This window comes from Netta rufina (genome assembly GCF_964035555.1).
Source record: "Netta rufina genome assembly, chromosome: 3".
In the NCBI taxonomy this organism is placed as follows: Eukaryota; Metazoa; Chordata; class Aves; order Anseriformes; family Anatidae; genus Netta; species Netta rufina.
Genome location: NC_140125.1, coordinates 50,485,021 through 50,503,059, shown reverse-complemented (window position 1 = coordinate 50,503,059; position 18,039 = coordinate 50,485,021). Strand labels below are relative to the sequence as shown.

The 18,039-nt window shown below is 44.9% G+C and overlaps 2 protein-coding genes across 2 annotated transcripts; one reads left to right on the top strand and one right to left on the bottom strand.

Moving 5' to 3' along the window:
• Positions 1 to 675: 675 nt before the first annotated feature.
• On the top strand, positions 676 to 10,899 carry ACAT2 (acetyl-CoA acetyltransferase 2). Its single transcript, XM_084285055.1, has 9 exons — positions 676 to 821; positions 931 to 1,065; positions 1,873 to 2,054; positions 3,020 to 3,137; positions 3,967 to 4,110; positions 7,779 to 7,901; positions 8,136 to 8,290; positions 10,002 to 10,112; positions 10,620 to 10,899. The coding sequence occupies exons 1-9, from the start codon at positions 773 to 775 to the stop codon at positions 10,785 to 10,787; spliced, it is 1,185 nt and encodes a 394-aa protein (XP_084141181.1). The 5' UTR covers positions 676 to 772; the 3' UTR covers positions 10,788 to 10,899.
• A 134-nt stretch (positions 10,900 to 11,033) lies between these two features.
• TCP1 (t-complex 1) lies at positions 11,034 to 17,875 on the bottom strand. The gene is made up of 12 exons (XM_084285053.1): positions 17,713 to 17,875; positions 16,820 to 16,905; positions 16,081 to 16,209; positions 15,614 to 15,711; positions 15,199 to 15,309; positions 14,883 to 15,064; positions 14,557 to 14,683; positions 14,182 to 14,357; positions 13,360 to 13,483; positions 12,028 to 12,220; positions 11,567 to 11,730; positions 11,034 to 11,332 (listed from the first exon to the last, which is right to left on the bottom strand). The coding sequence occupies exons 1-12, from the start codon at positions 17,783 to 17,785 to the stop codon at positions 11,119 to 11,121; spliced, it is 1,677 nt and encodes a 558-aa protein (XP_084141179.1). The 5' UTR covers positions 17,786 to 17,875; the 3' UTR covers positions 11,034 to 11,118.
• Between the last annotated feature and the right edge of the window lie 164 nt (positions 17,876 to 18,039).

Here is an 18,039-nt window from a genome sequence, read left to right as displayed (position 1 = left end):
TTACTGATGAGTCTTGCGGAAAGACTCCAGACGTGGTTTTGTCACCCAGGTTTACTCTGAGGTCCCTGTTGGCATTACCAGCTGCCCTGGCCACGCAGCCTTGTTAAAGACAAGCCGTGGCGCACGCCTGTTGCTGTTCAGTGCATCCTGAGGCGACTGGTGGATTAGTCCGCCGAAGGATTTGGCTGCCCACGGGATTAACCAGAGATTTCTGCTCCTGAAGACATCTGAGATGTCTTTTTTTGTTTCACTTATGCCAGTGATGTTGTTGTAATGGTGAAATCTGGGTTAACGGTCTTGCTTTCCAAAGCCGTGCTATTTTCCTGTGTAGGTTTTTACATCACAAGGGAAGATTGGAGCCTGATGCAGGTCCAGCTTGGGCGCTGCCTTGGTTTTACACTCGGTGTTTCCACACAGCGAGCTCAGGCGCGCTGGCGCTGCACACCCCGTGGCGCACACCCATCATCACACAGCACTTGCCATGCGAGGCCGCAATTCGCCCCTCGCTTCTTCCTAAAAGCCCTAAAAGTAGGGCTGCACGCTGCGGCACCGCCGGGGCTGGGAGGTCCCTCGGGGCCCTTTCTCCCCTCAGCGGCTCCCGCCCCGCCCGCGGCCCGGCCCCGCCTGCACCACGCGAGGGGCGGCGCCGGCACCACGCGAGGGGCGGACCCGAACCCGGCCCCGGCCCCACTCCCCAGGCTCCGGCTTCAGCTCCGGCTCCGGCTCCGCTCCCGGCCTCGCTCGGCTCGGCTCGGCTCGGCTCGGCTCGGCCATGAGCGCGGACCCCGTGGTGTTGGTGTCGGCCGTCAGGACCGCCGTGGGTGAGCGGCCGCCAGCGCCCAGCCCCCCGCGCGGTGTGCCCGGGGCTGCGTGCGGGCGGTGACCGCTCCCCTTCTTCCTCCCCCCCGTCCCTCTCTGTGTCTCCTCCAGGCTCCTTCAACGGCGCCCTGTCCGCGCTGCCCGCACACGAGCTGGGCGCCGCCGCCATCCGCGAGGCGCTGCGGCGGGCAGGGCTGGCCCCCGAGGAGGTGTCGGAGGTGGTCCTGGGCCAGGTGCTGGCCGCAGGTAGGGCCGCGAGCGGGGCGGGGGGGGGGGGGGGGGGGGCTCTGTAGGGGCTGCCTGCTGCTCGCTACGCGCAAATGAGGGGATTTCGTGGAAATGTGGGTGCAGGGAATTGTTTGCTTTGACACCGCCGTGTGCTTCGTCCAGGGTAATGTTTGATCAGAGCCACAGGGCAGACCCTCTGCTAAACAGTGAGGAGGAAAGTAAAGGAAGCGCTGTCATATTTAAAGCTGATTCGGGTTTATGCGAATCTGGCTCTGTGCTCTCCTTATCTCTGCCTTTACATACAAAAGAGCTGGCCTCGCTCTGGCCTGGGGAGGTGTTGATGAAGAACTTTGCCTTTGAATATAGTGCGCCCATTCTCTCTCTGCAGCAGATTGCGAGCGAGAATGAATGGAAGCTTTCATTTGCACAAATGCGCTTTTGGTTTCCAGGGGAACCAAAGGGGAAAGATGTCTATTCACAGTGCGCAGAAGACATCAAAAATAAGCCCTTCAGCTAGCAGCAGTTTAAATGAACTCATATCTTATACATGTGCAACAGGTTAGTGCCAATCTGAAATTGAATAAATGCCATTTCATCTCACCAGCAGTCAAAAGCAGAGTTGCAAATAAAAAAATTACGAGTAGCAAGTGGCCGAAGTCACTGGTCTTACCATCTGTATAAACGAGAGAGGTAACTGAGCTGCTGGGAACTTCCTTGTCTACCAACTAAAAACAGGAACAAGCCCTAAATGTTGGTGGAATTGGGGACAAGGCCTGCCTTTGCTTTCAGAGAGTGGACAAGGAAAACTGCTGTGTGTTCTTGCAGGTGCTGGGCAGAACCCTGTTCGGCAGGCGAGTGTTGGTGCAGGAATCCCTTACTCCGTGCCTGCATGGAGCTGCCAGATGATCTGTGGGTCTGGCTTGAAAGCGGTATGTCTGGGTGCGCAGTCCATAATGACGGAGGAGTCCAGCATTGTGGTTGCAGGAGGCATGGAAAGTATGAGCAAGGTAAAGCAAAAGATTGCACTCTCGCTTTCTGGCTTACAGGGAACAAACAGCAATCAAGTTATGTTGAAACCATGTGTTTCAAGGCTAGTGCTTTGGAGGCAGTTTCTGCCCTTGGAAATTAATTTACACATCCAAAAATGGTCTTTTGTTTTTTTTTTTAATGATACTGTAGCTACTTAAAAGGTGCCATTGCAAACGCACATCAAAAATTCCATTTTAATTCCCATCTAGCCCTCTAGTGATGAATTATTTGCTTGAGACAGCTGGCAATAGCGAGGGTTGCTTTTGTGCTGCAAGAGGCCCAAAGAATGAATAACTGGAAATGTTATTCTCTTGCAGACTAATTGTTCAGTAATTAGATCTTGGAAAGGAAGCAGAGCGCTTCCATTTCAGGGTTTTCAGCCCAAGGCTGTGTCATGGGTTGGTACTGAGCAAATGGTCTGATGCCAGGCAAGGGTGGGGTCTTCTGCCAGGGCTCACTGTCTGTCAGTGCCAAGGGTGATGGTGGTGTTCCCTGGTAGTGCAGTGGGAACTGTTTGGATGGACCCATGGGCTGCATCGCCCCACAGAACCATTTAATTCTACCCGTGCAGAGAAAATGTTTGCTGCTTGGTGAGCTGCTGCCTGGGAAATGCGGAGGCCAAAGAGTGTGCCAGCTGTCAGACCCTGGAGGGAGAGACAGATCAGGCAGATGGGGAAACTCATGTTTTGACTGGCCAAGGACCCTAATTTTCCCCTTACCATGATGCTCATTCTATACTGCAGTGTGAAAAAAGGAATTAGGGTGTTTGGGGCAGGAGGGGTATGTGTGTGAGCAGGGCTGCAAGAGAGAAAGGTGAGCTGGGATCTGGGATTGCTACCTGCAGCCCCAAGGTGGGGATCTGTCTCTGGCTGTGCAGCTGTCTTGGCTGTATTGTGTACCACGGATATGAAAGACTTAACTCCTTTTGAAATACTTCTTGCAGGCTCCTCATGTAATTCACATGCGAGCTGGGGTGAAAATGGGAGAGGCTTCATTGCAAGACAGTATAATCCGCGATGGCCTCACAGATGCATTTTATCAGTATCACATGGGTATAACAGGTAAGTGGTGGCAGTCCTGAAAATGACATGGTTAACTGTGAAGGGAGGAAGAACTCACTGTGAGTAAATTTCAGAAATCTGAATTGTCAAATAAGATGTTTCAGGCCATCCTTAAGTTGTAGTCATGAAAAAGAGAGTAAGCCCTAATATTGAAAGGTGTTGAAGGCATTTTCTGCTTTGTGTGTAAAAACTACTTTTTTTTTTTTTTTTTTCCCCCTCTTCCTCTAACTGAGCTAACGAAGTGTTGACCTGGAAAAATAGGTTTTTGAACTCTCTGGCTTGGGCCTCTTTGTACCTTGTCTCACTGCATCTTTTGCATCTGAGCAATTTAAATTAATTTCAGGAAAAGTAACCAAAATAATTCCATCTGTAACTGAAGCATTCAGCAGCACAGATTTATGATGGGAAGGAGTTACGTAAAGTGTAGTGTGGATGCACATGGTTCCATGTCCTCAGGTTATTGCATCCTCAGTGACACAGGCACCCAACTGCTTTTTCACTTCCTGCTTATGAAACAGTAACTTCAGAATTGTTCTCTCCTCTGAAATAGATGTTGGGAGGTCTGAGCATCACGATTCAGAAAAGCAAATAGAAAAGCTTGTTGACGTTTGTATTGAATTTGATATATCATCTGGAAGGAAATTGTATACAGAAATGTTCACCCTTAAACCAAAAATGTACTGGAGGATCATGAGCAAACAAAACAGGAAATCAGAATGAAAACTACTCAATGAGCTTAGCTGCTTGCTACAGCAAACATTAATGACTACCTTTGTACTTTCAATTTCAGCAGTTATTTTTGTTAATTTGCGTTGTGTTCTCGTTTCAGCTGAAAATGTGGCCAATCAGTGGCAAATTAGCAGAGGGGAACAGGACCAGTTTGCTGTACAGTCACAAAACAGAGCAGAGGCAGCGCAGAAAGCTGGCTATTTTACAAAAGAAATTGTTCCTGTTCTTGTACCTTCTAAAAAAGGTAGGTGTGAATGGAATGTCAGGAGTTGGCAGGGCTGATAGATAGGGCTTTAAACTAGAGTCGAAGGGGGAAGGGGCTAAAACCAGGCGCGCCGGTGAAGACCTAAGGGATGGTACGCTAGAATCAGAGGGGCTGTGTGCCAGTGAGGTCCTTTGGTCAGATCCACAAGGTGCTGAGTGTAAGGAGACGCACTTGAAATGCTTTTACACAAACGCACACAGTATGAGGAATAAAACAGATGAGCTAGAAGTCCTGACCCAGTCCCGCAACTACGACATCATCGGCATAAGCGAAACCTGGTGGGATGAGTCCTGTGACTGGGGTGTTGCGATAGATGGTTACAGGCTCTTCAGGAGGGACAGGCAGGGTAGGCGAGGTGGTGGGGTGGCGATGTATGTGAAGCAGGGGCTGGACTGTGTGGAACTTCAGGTCGGCGATGGCAAAGTTGAGAGCCTCTGGGTAAGGATCAAGGGACGAACAAATAAAGGGGATGTCGTTGTGGGAGTCTATTACAGACCGCCTGGCCAGGATGATAGCGCCGATAAATTATTCTTTACAGAACTAAGAGAGGCCTCGAGATTAACTCCCCTTGTCCTTATGGGGGACTTCAACTTGCCGGACGTTAACTGGGAGTGCCACACGGCTGACACGAGCAAGTCCAGGAGGTTCATGAAGCACCTAGATGATAACTTCTTGGTGAAGGTGCTAACAGAGCCAACTAGGAAAGGTGCCCTCCTAGACCTGTTGCTAGAAAACAGAGAGGGTCTGGTGGGAGATGTGGTGATTGGTGGCCGCCTCGGTCATAGCGACCATGAAGTGGTTGAGTTCAAAATTTATGGTGACAGAAGGAAAAGTGCCACCAAAACCTCATCCCTAGATATGGGGAAAGCGGACTTCAGGCTGCTCAGGGAACTAGTCAGCAAGGTCCCCTGGGAAACTGCTCTTGAAGGCCTCGATGTCCACCAGTGCTGGTCACTCTTTAAGCGATGCCTCCTAGAAGCACAAGATAAGGCAATTCCAAAATATCGCAAGTCAGGCAGGCGGGGCAGGAGGCCGGCGTGGCTGACCAGGAATGTTCTAATGGAGATTAGGCGAAAACAGAGAGTGTTTCGCTACTGGAAGGAGGGCCAGGCATCATGGAAAGAATACAGGGATGCTGTTCGTGTTTGTAGGGAGAAAGTTCGAGTGGCCAAAGCACACCTAGAGTTGAAGCTGGCTGTGTCTGTGAGAGAAAATAAAAAGGGTTTTTTTAGATATGTAAATGGAAAAAGGAGAACTAAAGAATACATAGGGCCGCTCCTTGATAGGGAAGGTCTCCTCACAGACGATGACGTAGGCAAAGCAGAGACGCTTAACGCCTTCTTTGCCTCTGTCTTCAATGCCGATGATGGGCTTCGGGACCCAGGGTGCCCTGAGCTGGAGGGCCGGGACGGTGGGGATGACAAACTCCCAACTGACCCTGAACGTGTGCGGGATTTGCTACTCCACCTGGATCCCTACAAGTCCATGGGTCCGGATGGGATTCATCCCCGGGTGCTGAAAGAGCTGGCGGATGTCATCGCGGAACCTCTTTCAATTATTTTTCAACGATCCTGGGAATTTGGAGAGGTCCCGGTAGACTGGAAGCTGGCAAATGTTGTGCCAATTTTCAAGAAGGGTCAGAAAGAAGACCCTAGCAATTACAGGCCTGTCAGTCTCACGTCAGTGCCTGGTAAAATCATGGAGAAGTTGGTTCTCGGTCTTATTGAGGCGCACCTGGGGGACAAAGCAGTCATTGGTCCCAGCCAGCATGGGTTTGTGAAGGGTAGGTCCTGCCTAACTAACCTGATTTCCTTTTATGATAAGATCACCCGTATGGTGGACCAAGGGAAACCAGCTGATGTGATTTTTTTGGACTTCAGCAAGGCTTTTGACACGGTTTCCCATAGGATCCTACTGGACAAAATGTCCACCATACAGCTAAATAAAAACATCATACGATGGGTGAGCAATTGGCTAACGGGCAGGGCCCAAAGGGTTATGGTAAATGGGGCTGCGTCAGGCTGGCGGGCGGTCACCAGTGGGGTCCCTCAAGGCTCCATTTTAGGGCCGGTACTTTTCAATATTTTTATAAACGATCTGGATGTAGGAATAGAGGGTATTTTGAGCAAGTTTGCTGATGACACCAAACTTGGAGGAGTTGTGGACTCAAATGAGGGCGTAAAGGCCTTACAGAGGGATCTGGACAGGTTGGAGAGCTGGGCGATCACCAACCGCATGAAGTTCAATAAGAGCAAGTGCCGGGTCCTGCACCTGGGACGGGGAAACCCTGGCTGCATGTACAGACTGGGCGATGAGACGCTGGAGAGCAGCCTAGAAGAGAGGGATCTGGGGGTCGTGGTAGACAGCAAGTTGAATATGAGCCAGCAGTGTGCCCTGGCAGCCAGGAGGGCCAACCGTGTCCTGGGGTGCATCAAGCACGGCATCGCTAGTAGGTCAAGGGAGGTGATTGTCCCGCTCTACTCTGCGCTGGTGCGGCCTCACCTCGAGTACTGTGTGCAGTTCTGGGCACCACAGTATAAAAAGGACATGAAACTGTTGGAAAGTGTCCAGAGGAGGGCTACGAAGATGGTGAAAGGCCTGGAGGGGAAGACGTACGAGGAACGGCTGAGGTCACTGGGCCTGTTCAGCCTGGAGAAGAGGAGGCTGAGGGGAGACCTCATCACAGTCTACAACTTCCTCGTAAGGGGGTGTCGAGAGGCAGGAGACCTTTTCTCCATTAACACTAGTGACAGGACCCGCGGGAACGGGGTTAAGCTGAGGCAGGGGAAATTTAGGCTGGACGTCAGGAGGGGGTTCTTCACAGAGAGGGTGGTTGCACACTGGAACAGGCTCCCCAGGGAAGTGGTCACTGCACCGAGCCTGTCTGAATTTAAGAAGAGATTGGACTGTGAACTTAGGCACATGGTCTGAACTTTTGGGTAGACCTGTGCGGTGTCAAGAGTTGGACTTGATGATCCTTAAGGGTCCCTTCCAACTCAGGATATTCTATGATTCTATGATAATGAGCCAATTTTAAATAGAAATTTGTTTGCTACTACGACTCCTGTAATCGGTGCTTTCCCAGTTATGCAGCCTGTTGTGTAAGCTGTTCTGTAAGCTGTTCTCTCTTTTTCAATTTCCAGTGGTTCTTCTTTAAATAGCCCTCATGGATGCAAAACCTGAATTTTTCAAGAAGTCACACATCAGTTGTTCTGTGCTCGCATTGAATAGATCCTGTGGGAAAAGTTCTGGCATTAGGCCTTTGAACTAGTGGAGGGCTTTCCTGAGACCAGTTTAGGTTTCATGTCATTTAACTACCAATTCCAACGACATTCCTACAACTACCACTTGGAAAATAGCATTCAGCTTAGACGAGAAGCTGTTTTCTTATGGAGAGCAAGAACAAGATCTGCTTTAGTACAACTAGACAGTATTGTATTTGTTAGTGTTTCAGAAAACCCCGCTGTCTGTTCTGCTAGAAGCTGCTGGAGGGAGCATTAATTCACACCGATTGGGCTCAGTCAGAATGGCTTGTTGGTAAAAGGAATGTGGCATAGATTCCTTACCAGCTGGTTGGTTGTGGCAGCTTTCTGTTCTAGACAAGTGTGTGTTTAGACACTTGGTGAGTTTAACGCTCCATTTTGCAGGTCCCATAGAAGTGAAAACAGACGAACACCCTCGGCATGGGAGCAACCTGGAAACAATGGCAAAGTTAAAGCCCTGTTTTCTGACAGATGGAACTGGGACGGTAACAGCCGCTAATGCTTCAGGTGGGTCAGTCAGGCTAAAACCAGAATGGAAAAGCTGGATGTTTCCGCTGAGTACACCTTAAAGGAAGCAACAGCATGTCTGACAACACAGGTGTAACTCATAAAATATAGCTGTGGAGGAGCTTGCTTGTCTTTGCTTGCTTTCTGTGAAGCAATACAAGTATTTGGACAATAACAGCAATATTTGATGGCGGTTACCCAGCAAATGCATAGCAGTTGTTTGTCATTCCACAGGTATAAACGATGGAGCTGCAGTTGTAATTCTAATGAAGAAATCAGAAGCTGCTAGGAGAGGTCTTATGCCTTTGGCTCGGATCGTGTCCTGGGCTCAGACAGGCATAGATCCATCCATAATGGGAGTAGGGCCCATTTCAGCAATAAGGAAAGCTGTAAGTAATTGTTTTTCTATGTATCCATTATTTAAAAAAAAACCTTTTGTAGTCTCTCTTTGTTTTCTGGCCATATCTTGTTTTTTTTTTTTTTTTCCTAGATTATAGGGAAAACTTAGTAGAAAAAAAGGAAGTAAGTGAAAACAAGACTTAAAATAATAGAAAGTATGTTAGATTTCTTGTGCTACCAGGCCAGTACCTACTCATTGAAAAACATTTTATAGATGTAAGAATAGAGTTCAGAAAATACACTGGTCAAATCTACAGAAGGCCTCAAATAACATAGGGGCCTAAAGGTCAAGCTTAGTGGAAGTGTGTACTAACTAAATTTGGGGATGATTTGGTCCTGCCACCATCTGATTCTGGTTCTGTGTCTGGTGAGGTTAATTTTCATATCATTGCCTAATTGTATTTGCAATGTAAGAGTGAGAAGGGTCAGCATGAGCTGACCCTTCAGGGGTCTTCATCTTGTTCAGATGAAACAAGGTACACTCCAGAACCACAACCACTGTGCTCATACTGTTACTGCACACACTGATCTACTGCATCCAGTCCACGTGACGAGATTTCCAACTAAAATACCTGGAGTGCAACTATTATGAGCAGCTCCTATGGTGCCACATTGCTTGCTAATACAGAAGTAGCCCATGGCAGCTCCAGGTGATTTGCTGAAACTGCTGTGAAGCTGTGTGAAAAGAACTCTTTTATGACAGGGACCGATTTGCTTTAGTGTTCCTTCGTAGTTTAATTTGTACCATGTAGACTTTGTATACTTTGTTCATCTCCAAAATGTCTCAGCAATGTAGAAACCAAATATGGTCACCCAACCTGTGGCTTTTAATGTGAAAACTGGAATCATAAAGCTGAAGTTTTTCCTTATCTAACCTCGAACTGCTCTTATAAATCAATACCATAAACATTAATTTTTGTACGTAAAACACATATTTCTAGTTTAAATTGTGGAATAAACACGCAGTAACTAGCACTACCTAAAATTTTATAGTTACTCTGAAAAAGTTCACTTAATATGAACTCTGTATGCGCGTTATCACATACTTCACACCCTCCTCAGTCAATTGCTTCAGAATTTCATAACAGTTTCTAGAAAGATTGACTAGACCATGCATTTTACTGTTGCGACATAATAAATCTTAGATACTTTTTCATATTGTTGTTAGAAACTGAGTGGAAGCAAAAACATGCCGAAGCCTGTACCAATGCAGGCAATTGTGGAAGTTTCTCATGTGAAAACATTAGCCACATTGTCTTCTAAAATAACACTATGGAAGACAGCTTCCAAATAAACGCAGGAGGGACTGGAGCAATTCCACTCCACCTGTGACTACCGGTCACTTCACTACTTCCTGTACTTGCTTTTAATCAGTTAAAACCTAGTTTTGAAAACTTTACTTGTTAAGGGCACCACGTGCAGTTTGACTCCCTGGAATTTTAGCAGCACCGATAGGTGTAAAAAATTAACCTTGATATTATAAAAGCAGCCAGCACATTTTAGCATGTTGTACTCTTGCAGACACCATGAAATTATGCTTGTTGTCAAAAGTTATCAACCATGGCTATAGGAAAACATCCTTTTTTCCATTAACTTCTTAGAAATGGTGGGTTTGTATCATGTGACGTGTCTTGTGAACAGCTGCATTGGGTGCTGAGGAAAACCTAAAAGGTCGTGAAAGCTTCTGTTTTGTTCTACCAGATTGACAAAGCTGGATGGACTCTGGACCAAGTTGACTTGTTTGAAATCAATGAAGCCTTTGCATCACTATCTGTTGCAATAGCAAAAGAATTGAAAGTAAACCCAGAAAAGGTAAAGAATGTATTTAAGGTAGTTCTGTGCAGCTGGAGTGCATTCCGAGTAGGCAAAAATGATGGGAACCACAACAGGCATTTCCTTAAGCTACTCAGCTGTGGGCTTGCTTTGCTAGCAGGCAAATTGTTTCTTAACAGAACAAGCCTGTAGCTTTACTACAGCAGATTTTTATGCAAATGTAGGTTACTGCTTGAGCATACTTATTAGCCTGTTTGAACTTGTTCCTGGAAGGGAATTTGCCCTTCTCTTCTATAGATGGCAAAAAACAGACATTACTCTCCAGTTCCTAAATTCACTGCTCTAGAGAGTAAAGGTGGATGATGAGATGGGCCCCTTTGGGAAAGACTGTTACTTTTAACAGCTTTTACAGACCCTGATCTAGTTTTCCTTTAAGTGTTTGTAAAGGATTCGGGCTTATTCACATGCAGGAACTATACCCAGTAGTTGAATTTCAGCGAAGTTAAATGACTTGATCTTCCGTATTGTCTTTTCTTACCCCCTCAGGTCAACATCCAAGGTGGAGCCATTGCTCTTGGCCACCCTCTTGGTGCCTCGGGTTGTCGCATCCTTGTTACTCTTCTACATGCACTGGAAAGAACAGGTGGAAAGCGTGGTATTGCTGCTCTCTGTATAGGAGGAGGAATGGGAATAGCTATGTGCGTTGAGAGATGAATATAAGCTGTAGTGTGCTGACTGGCTTTGAAAGAATTTACTAATAAATGTGTCCTGCAACTTACTTTTTTAATTTTCCTGAAAAATTAAAGAAACTTAATTCAACTGCTTTCTGCTGCTCATTAATATCATAGCTTTGACACTTAGTATTAATGGCAACTACAGGTGCTCATTTTTTTTTAAACACAGAGCCCAAAAGGACCAACATCCCTCTTATTGCTGGAAATTAATTTGTTCACAAAAAAATAGCAGCATTCAACCACTTGTTTTATTAACATTGTACGTACAAGAGTGGGAAGTGTAATTTAGACAAACATAAATAAAACCTAAGTTATTCTTCAAGTGCTCCAGAATGAACTGCATCCTCGTAGCACCCTCTGTCTTCTTTGGTTTCGGGGTGCAGTTTGATAAGATCATCAATTCTAAGAATAGTAATTGCAGCTTCTGTTGCAAACTTCAGGCTCTTAGTTTTAACCATGGTTGGCTCGAAGACACCAGCTTGTTTGTTATCGCGAGGTTTTCCATTGACCAAGTCGAGACCAATCCTAGAAAGAAAAATTATTGTTAGAAGGTGAGGTAGTACAGGTAAAAATAAGTTTGGAGCATCTTATTTAATTCTAGGTGTTAATGACACACAGTACAGAAGGACAGAGGGGGAAGGTTTCAGAGTTAACCCACACCTTTTTCAGATGCAAATCCAGCCTCGGTAAGCCAGCACAACACTTTTACACTCAAGTCACCAACACATTTCACTGTGAAACCTTCTGATTGATACTTGCCATTTCAGGTTTTTGCGATCAGGGTTAACTTGAGCCTCATTATGGAATGCTCTTAACTTCGCCACAAGATCTGTCGCATCTTGAGCAGCATTTACTGCCAATGTATTTGGAATTATTAAGAGGGATCTTGCAAATTCTGCTATTGCAAGTTGTTCACGTGATCCCTATAAAGAGAAAGAAGTTTAAAAAACAACTGCTGCACCACTAGATGAAGAATAACTGGTTTCAATAGTATGTGCGAGGTTTCAGAAGCAAAACATATTTAGGCCAAAAAAAACGTAGTTTAATTATCAGAGAGAGTAATTATACCCCCCCCCCCCCCCCCCCTTAAAAAGAGCATCTTACAATTCTGTAAGATAATTATATTTCCACAAATCATGAAACTGACTTCTGGTAGAAGAAAAACACTTGAGAATCCACACTGTCCCAGTGAAATTGTTACTTCTCTGTGCAAGACTTACCATACTGGTTGCGTAATTTTCCAGGTATATGGAAAGGGCTGCCTCTACAGCACCCCCACCTGGAACTACGGACTTGGACTCCAACACCCTCTTAACCACGCAGAGAGCATCATGTATAGACCGTTCCATTTCATCACACATGAAGTCGTTAGCACCTCGTAAAATAATTGATGCTGAAGTACGAGCCTTTGTACTATGGAAAAAAAGGAGTCAGAAGTCAGTTCTGTTGAACAGAACATGAATTAAAACTTTTCTTGCTAAAAACTCTTTTAAGAACAGTTCAGCGGACCCACATGTTTCCAACATTGGAAAGAAGTATCTTAAGAACGTTATACTTCCTCAGAGGATACATACATCCAGAGGAAGTCAGTATTTATTTTAAATTCTAAAATGTAAGAGCCTGATTAGAGTTTTAGCCTTTCAAAGATACTTGAGAAAAGTATGACAGAAGATATTTTTACATCATATTGGAGGAGAATATATTTAAATACCAGGAAAAATATAAAACTTCATCAATTTAGTGTCTTCAGTCTCAGGACAGGTGTGGAATGGGAGGAAAAGCACAGGAGTGATACAGCATGAGCAATCATGTAAGGGATACCAGAAGCAGTGGAGAAGTTATTACACAAGTATGTTCTTCTGAAAGAAACTACAATTCTCAAGTCTTCTGGTAGCTGACAGCAGCAGCGTGCTAAAACTTGCAGGGAGAACACCCCACGGATCAGGATTTTGCTCAGGTTTTTAACAGCTTTTGCTCCTCCTACCAATAGAACAACTTAACTAACAGCCTTTTAACTGTACTCCATTTGCTACTACCACCCGGACGACTGAATCAATGCAACCAGTGCAAATAAACACCGCTTTCCATTATGAAGGAGGAGATTCAGCTTTTACCTCCTTAATTAGATGAAATGACTCAGCCAGTACCTACTGCCCTTCGCTGCCTGTAAAGGGAACCCAGTGTGACTACGCTGCTAACAGTTAGCTAAAGGAACACAGTGTGAATCCTGTAATGTCCCCAGTAATTTCATTAGATTTTAGCATACATTTTAGAGGTTTTTTTGTTTGTTTGTTTGTTTGTTTTTTAGTTTACCAGCAGAATTTTCAGTAAAGCCTATCTAGCAATCTGTCTGATACATTATGGTTGATGAGACAGTTGTCCAGCCCCAGCAGGCGTGTTCAAATACTCATACTTTCACCTCTAATTTGCAGTGGACTTGTATGCTCTTTCCTATGCACGTAACTACTCATAGCACTGACTTAGCATGGAAGCAAATAAAGGAGATTTTTATCTCAAAACATACACGGAACTATTTTAAAAGGGGTCCTTACTTCTTGATTAAGATCAGCTCATCATCACAGATTCGCTCTTGAATCACCTCTTCCGCCTGTCCCAGCATTAATGCCTCAAAACTCTCCTCGCCTTCAAGGTTTGCAAGGGTTGAACATACAGTTGCTTTAACAAAACAAAAAGGTGAAATTAGCATTCAGTTCCAACACATTCTTTGCAAACTTCTCAGAAATGACATACAGTAAGAAAAAAAACAAAAAAGCAGAATACGCAGATTCATTAATTCTCAGTTAGCAAATTCAATATTGTCCAGTTTATAATCAACATTACTGGTTTTACTCCATTTTCATACCACTTTTCCAAAACTAGTACAACTTCCTGTGCTTTACCACAATGAAAATGCTTTCCTGCAAATTTCAAGCTTGACAGATAACATCTGCGCGGGAACAGATTTTCAGTATGTATTTAAAATATTTAAGACAAATGAAGAATTCCTACCCATGCTAAGTACATAACACAAAAATAACTCTCTAAACAGTGAGTTTACTTTTGCAGGTATGCTTAACAAAGACCTCAAAAGAATAACTGATTCTGGTTTCCACTTGCAGAAGAAAATTTTTCCAGTGCCAGGCAACATTTTTTCCACCCACTGTAAATTCTCAGCAGTCAACTCCTACAGTACTCAAATACTCTGACAGAGCGCTTACTTAAAAGCAACAGTAAAGTTAAAAACTAACAGGAGTGCCTCAGCTCTACTCATCCTCTACTTGCATGGCCTGCATGTTAACAAGCTGTATTTTCAAAATCAGTTCCTAATACCTTAACAGCAGTTTTTATGTAAAAATAAATCCATATACACATACCTCCTGATGCCTTAGCAATCCGCTTAAGATCCTTTTTTACAACTCTTCGTACTGCCATGGCACCAGCATCAACGAAGTATTTCAGACACATGTCATCAATACCTCCAGTGGTGAGAATAACATTAGCACCAGTGGCCAAGATCTTCTGGATTCTTTCTTTTGTAATATCTGATTCTCTGCAAGGAGAGAAGTTATAGAAGTTATCGAAGTTGGAAAAGACTTTTGCAATTACTATTCAGTATATTTGGGAGATGTTAACATTTAAAACGTTTTTGCCTCTTGCCTTCAGTGAAAATTACATCAAGCCACCCCAACTGAAGAGACCAAACAAGCCTACAAAACCCCGCTGGCTCAGTCAGTCAAGCTTCCACAAACCTCTGTCTGATCTGGTCCAGCTTCTCAGGGTCTGAGATAACAACCTGCACACCGAGCTTCATTTTTGCTTTCTGCAGGCTGAAGTCAAGGCACGCGATCTTTGCATTAACTATTCTCTTGGTCATACCTGAGAAGAGGGAGTACACAAAAAAAAGGATGTCAAACCAGGTTAGCAGATCCTCAATTTAGCATTCAAGAACAAAATTTAATGCTTTCGTTTTTGCAACCCCAAGTTTTAGAACTTACACGCTCAGTCAGGATCCATGCAAAAAGACTAAGAGGCGAGAATTCACACAAAAGCTTTATAAAACATAGCATGTTCTTACCTTGTGAGCCTACCACGCAGTTCAGAGCATAGCCATTCACGAGAATGCTCTCTTTTTGGCTGCGACCGTGTGCCTTCAAAACGTTAACCGAGTTGATTGGATACCGAGCCTGACCCTTCTGGTCTGTGTATTTAACTGCCATTGCGGCATCCACCACCATATTGGCAAAGAAATCACCATCACTGAAGTGCTCAGTTAAGGTTAAAACCGAAGCTGAAAACTAATATTATGCTTAAGGAAAGGAGGGAAAAAAAGCAGAACACACTACGGAAGTGCTATGCTTAGAAGCACAAAAGAACATGTATTTAAAGGATACATTCCTATAATCTTAGAGGACATTGATGTTTTAGCAGCATTAATTAGGCATTCCCTGCCCAGTTCGTCCGTGTTAATAGTAAGATTTTCATTGATGTAGCGAACTGCTTCCCTGCAGAATAAGACAAACACTGGTGAAGAATGCTACTCCCACAAAAGAAAAAAGTCTCACATTCCTCAACCTTCCAAATGTGAACATAGGAACTAAGTAAATTTGCCTTCTAGGACATTAAAGATGACAATTTTATGTAATGCTATATGAGTTCCAAATTAAAACTACAACAAAAACAATAAATGTATCTACTTGGCACCTAAGAAATCTATATTAATGCAGTCATAAATACAGAAATAAACAAAAAGCATGCAGTTATTATACCTTCAAAAGGCAAAATACTTCAATTGTATCAGTTTCTTACTTGCAAGCAAGTCTGTATCCACCAATAATGGAGGTAGGATGAATTTTCTGTTTGACGAGTTCATCTGCATTTTTTAGAAGTTCTGCAGCAATGATTACCTGTTTGAAAATACAAATATCAAACACGGATATCCCATATTAACAAAACAACTACTCATTGTATTTGAAATCAGAATCACTGGCTTTCAGGAAATGGAAAAAAAAAAAAAAGATGAAAAAACTGCAGTGACTTCCACTCCAGAGCCCCAGACCTGTATGGACACCGGTATCTCTCCACACGAACACCCCCCCACCTTATCTACTATGTAACCTACTGCAAGAAAACTCTTATTCAGACATCTGCAGATTTCTTCATTCTGCATACTTAATCCACATTGCATCAAGATTCATAACAGATGAATCAAAAGCTGCACTGTCACCATGAAACACTGCCTTTTGGTGTATCTGTCTGTAAAACTCTTCACATACCACTGAGGTTGTCCCATCACCAACTTCTTTGTCCTGTAGGTCAGCCAGCTCACAAAGCACTTTTGCAGCAGGATGTTCCACTTCCAGCAGTTTCAGAATGGTTGCACCATCATTAGTAATGGTCACATCCTAGTTTTCAGAAAGCAAACGTTAATACAAAGTACACGTCTATGGCTTTTACTGATGTCTTTCATTGCAAATATGAAGAAGAGTAATTATTCTTTGCAACCACCCATAAAATAATTTATAAAAGAAATAGTAGAGTAGCGAATAGCTTCTAATATCATAGTTGATTATTGCAGTCTGTAGTTAAAGTTTCCTTAATTTGTTTTAAGTGTAAATGCAAAATATGGATTATTATTTTAAAATTCCTACAGTTATTTGAATTTGTTTTTATGTTGTTTCTTACAACGTAGAGATCAGGATAAACAAGTCAAGACCACCGTGAGGCCTGCCTAGTGGTGCTATTCATTCCCTTATTCCAACCAATGCTTAAGTGGTGACAAAAATTTACATGGGGAAAGGAGACAATTGTGCTACGACAAAAGCGACACAATATGAAACACCTGATAGCAAGCATGCTCAATCCTCCCCAAATTCTGCTCTCACTCCCTCTCAGCAACACACAAAATCTGAACAGGTACGTGCATTATCAATCAGATGGGTAAAACGCACTAGCTGGAAGCAATTAATAATACAAATCATTTTGGCACTTCACAATTCAAGAAAGCTCGCTTACCCCAATATCATCCACCAGCATCTTATCCAGACCAACTGGCCCAAGAGAACTTTTCACAATGTTGGCAATAGCAGATGCAGCAGTAACTGTACAAGGGAAAGAAAAAAACAAAACCAAAAAACTTTCTGATGATTTAGGTTTACAGAATATGTGCCAAGAACCTGTGTTTTCAGAGACTTTTTTTTAAGCTAAAGTGACTTTAGAATTACGTTTTAGCCTGGCTAAGCTGCAAGATGGCTTCCTGCCTTTAGAAGTACCAAATGCAAATAGAGGAGCGTGTATCAAGGCAGACACGGACGAACGGTACCGCCATGTAACAACTAATAACAAGTCTTTTAGCCTCAATTAGGTCTGTGACTGGAAAAAATATTTACTCTTTAACAAAATATTTTACATTAAAAGTGAATGATCTTTAGTCGCCGAAGTATGACCTGCTAAGATAGCGCCTTGTTTAAACGATGTTCTGCCAGCTTCATATAGGAAAAAGATACGATCAACCTTTTCCTTCAGACCGTGGCATTTTTTTCTCTATCCCACAAGCATAGCCACTTCATCTGGAAATTGAAAAAGTGGTAGTATAATGGGAAGAGCTCGCACGTAGACCCTCACTCTGAACTTCAGACGATGCAGGAATTTGTTTCCTTTTAGGGCAGCAGCAGCTTTTGAAAGGAACCACCCTTGTATCGCCAAAATCGCCACTACCAGTTATAGATTAGCGTAACTTTGATTTTAAACGTCCTGAGTACGGCATCAGAATGCAACGACTATGGTAATGATACAGGCCCTGAGGGCCCGCAGCGGGCCCGCCGGAGCACATGGCGGCCGCGCCAGGCCGCCCCCCCCGCGGCTCCCCGCCGCTCTGCTCCCCACACGGCGCGTGCGGCGGCCGTTACCGTTCTGCGTGCGGATGCTGTCGCCGCTGGTGCGCTCGCCGAAGACCGCCAGGGGCCCGTCCATGGCCGCCATGTCCGCGCCGTGCAGCGCCGGCCTGCAGCGGGCACAGCCTGCACCGGGCGCGCCCAGCCGCGGAATGGCCGCCGGCCCGCGGGGCACGACGGGACCCCCCCGCCGCGGCGGGCACTCCAGGCGGAGGGGCGGGGCCACGCCCCGCCTGGCCAATCGCAGGGCGCGGCGCGGCGCAGCCTCGAGCCGCGATTGGGCCGCGCGGTGGAACAAAGGCGGCGGGCGGCGGGCGGGGCGGGGGGGGCTTCCAGGACCTT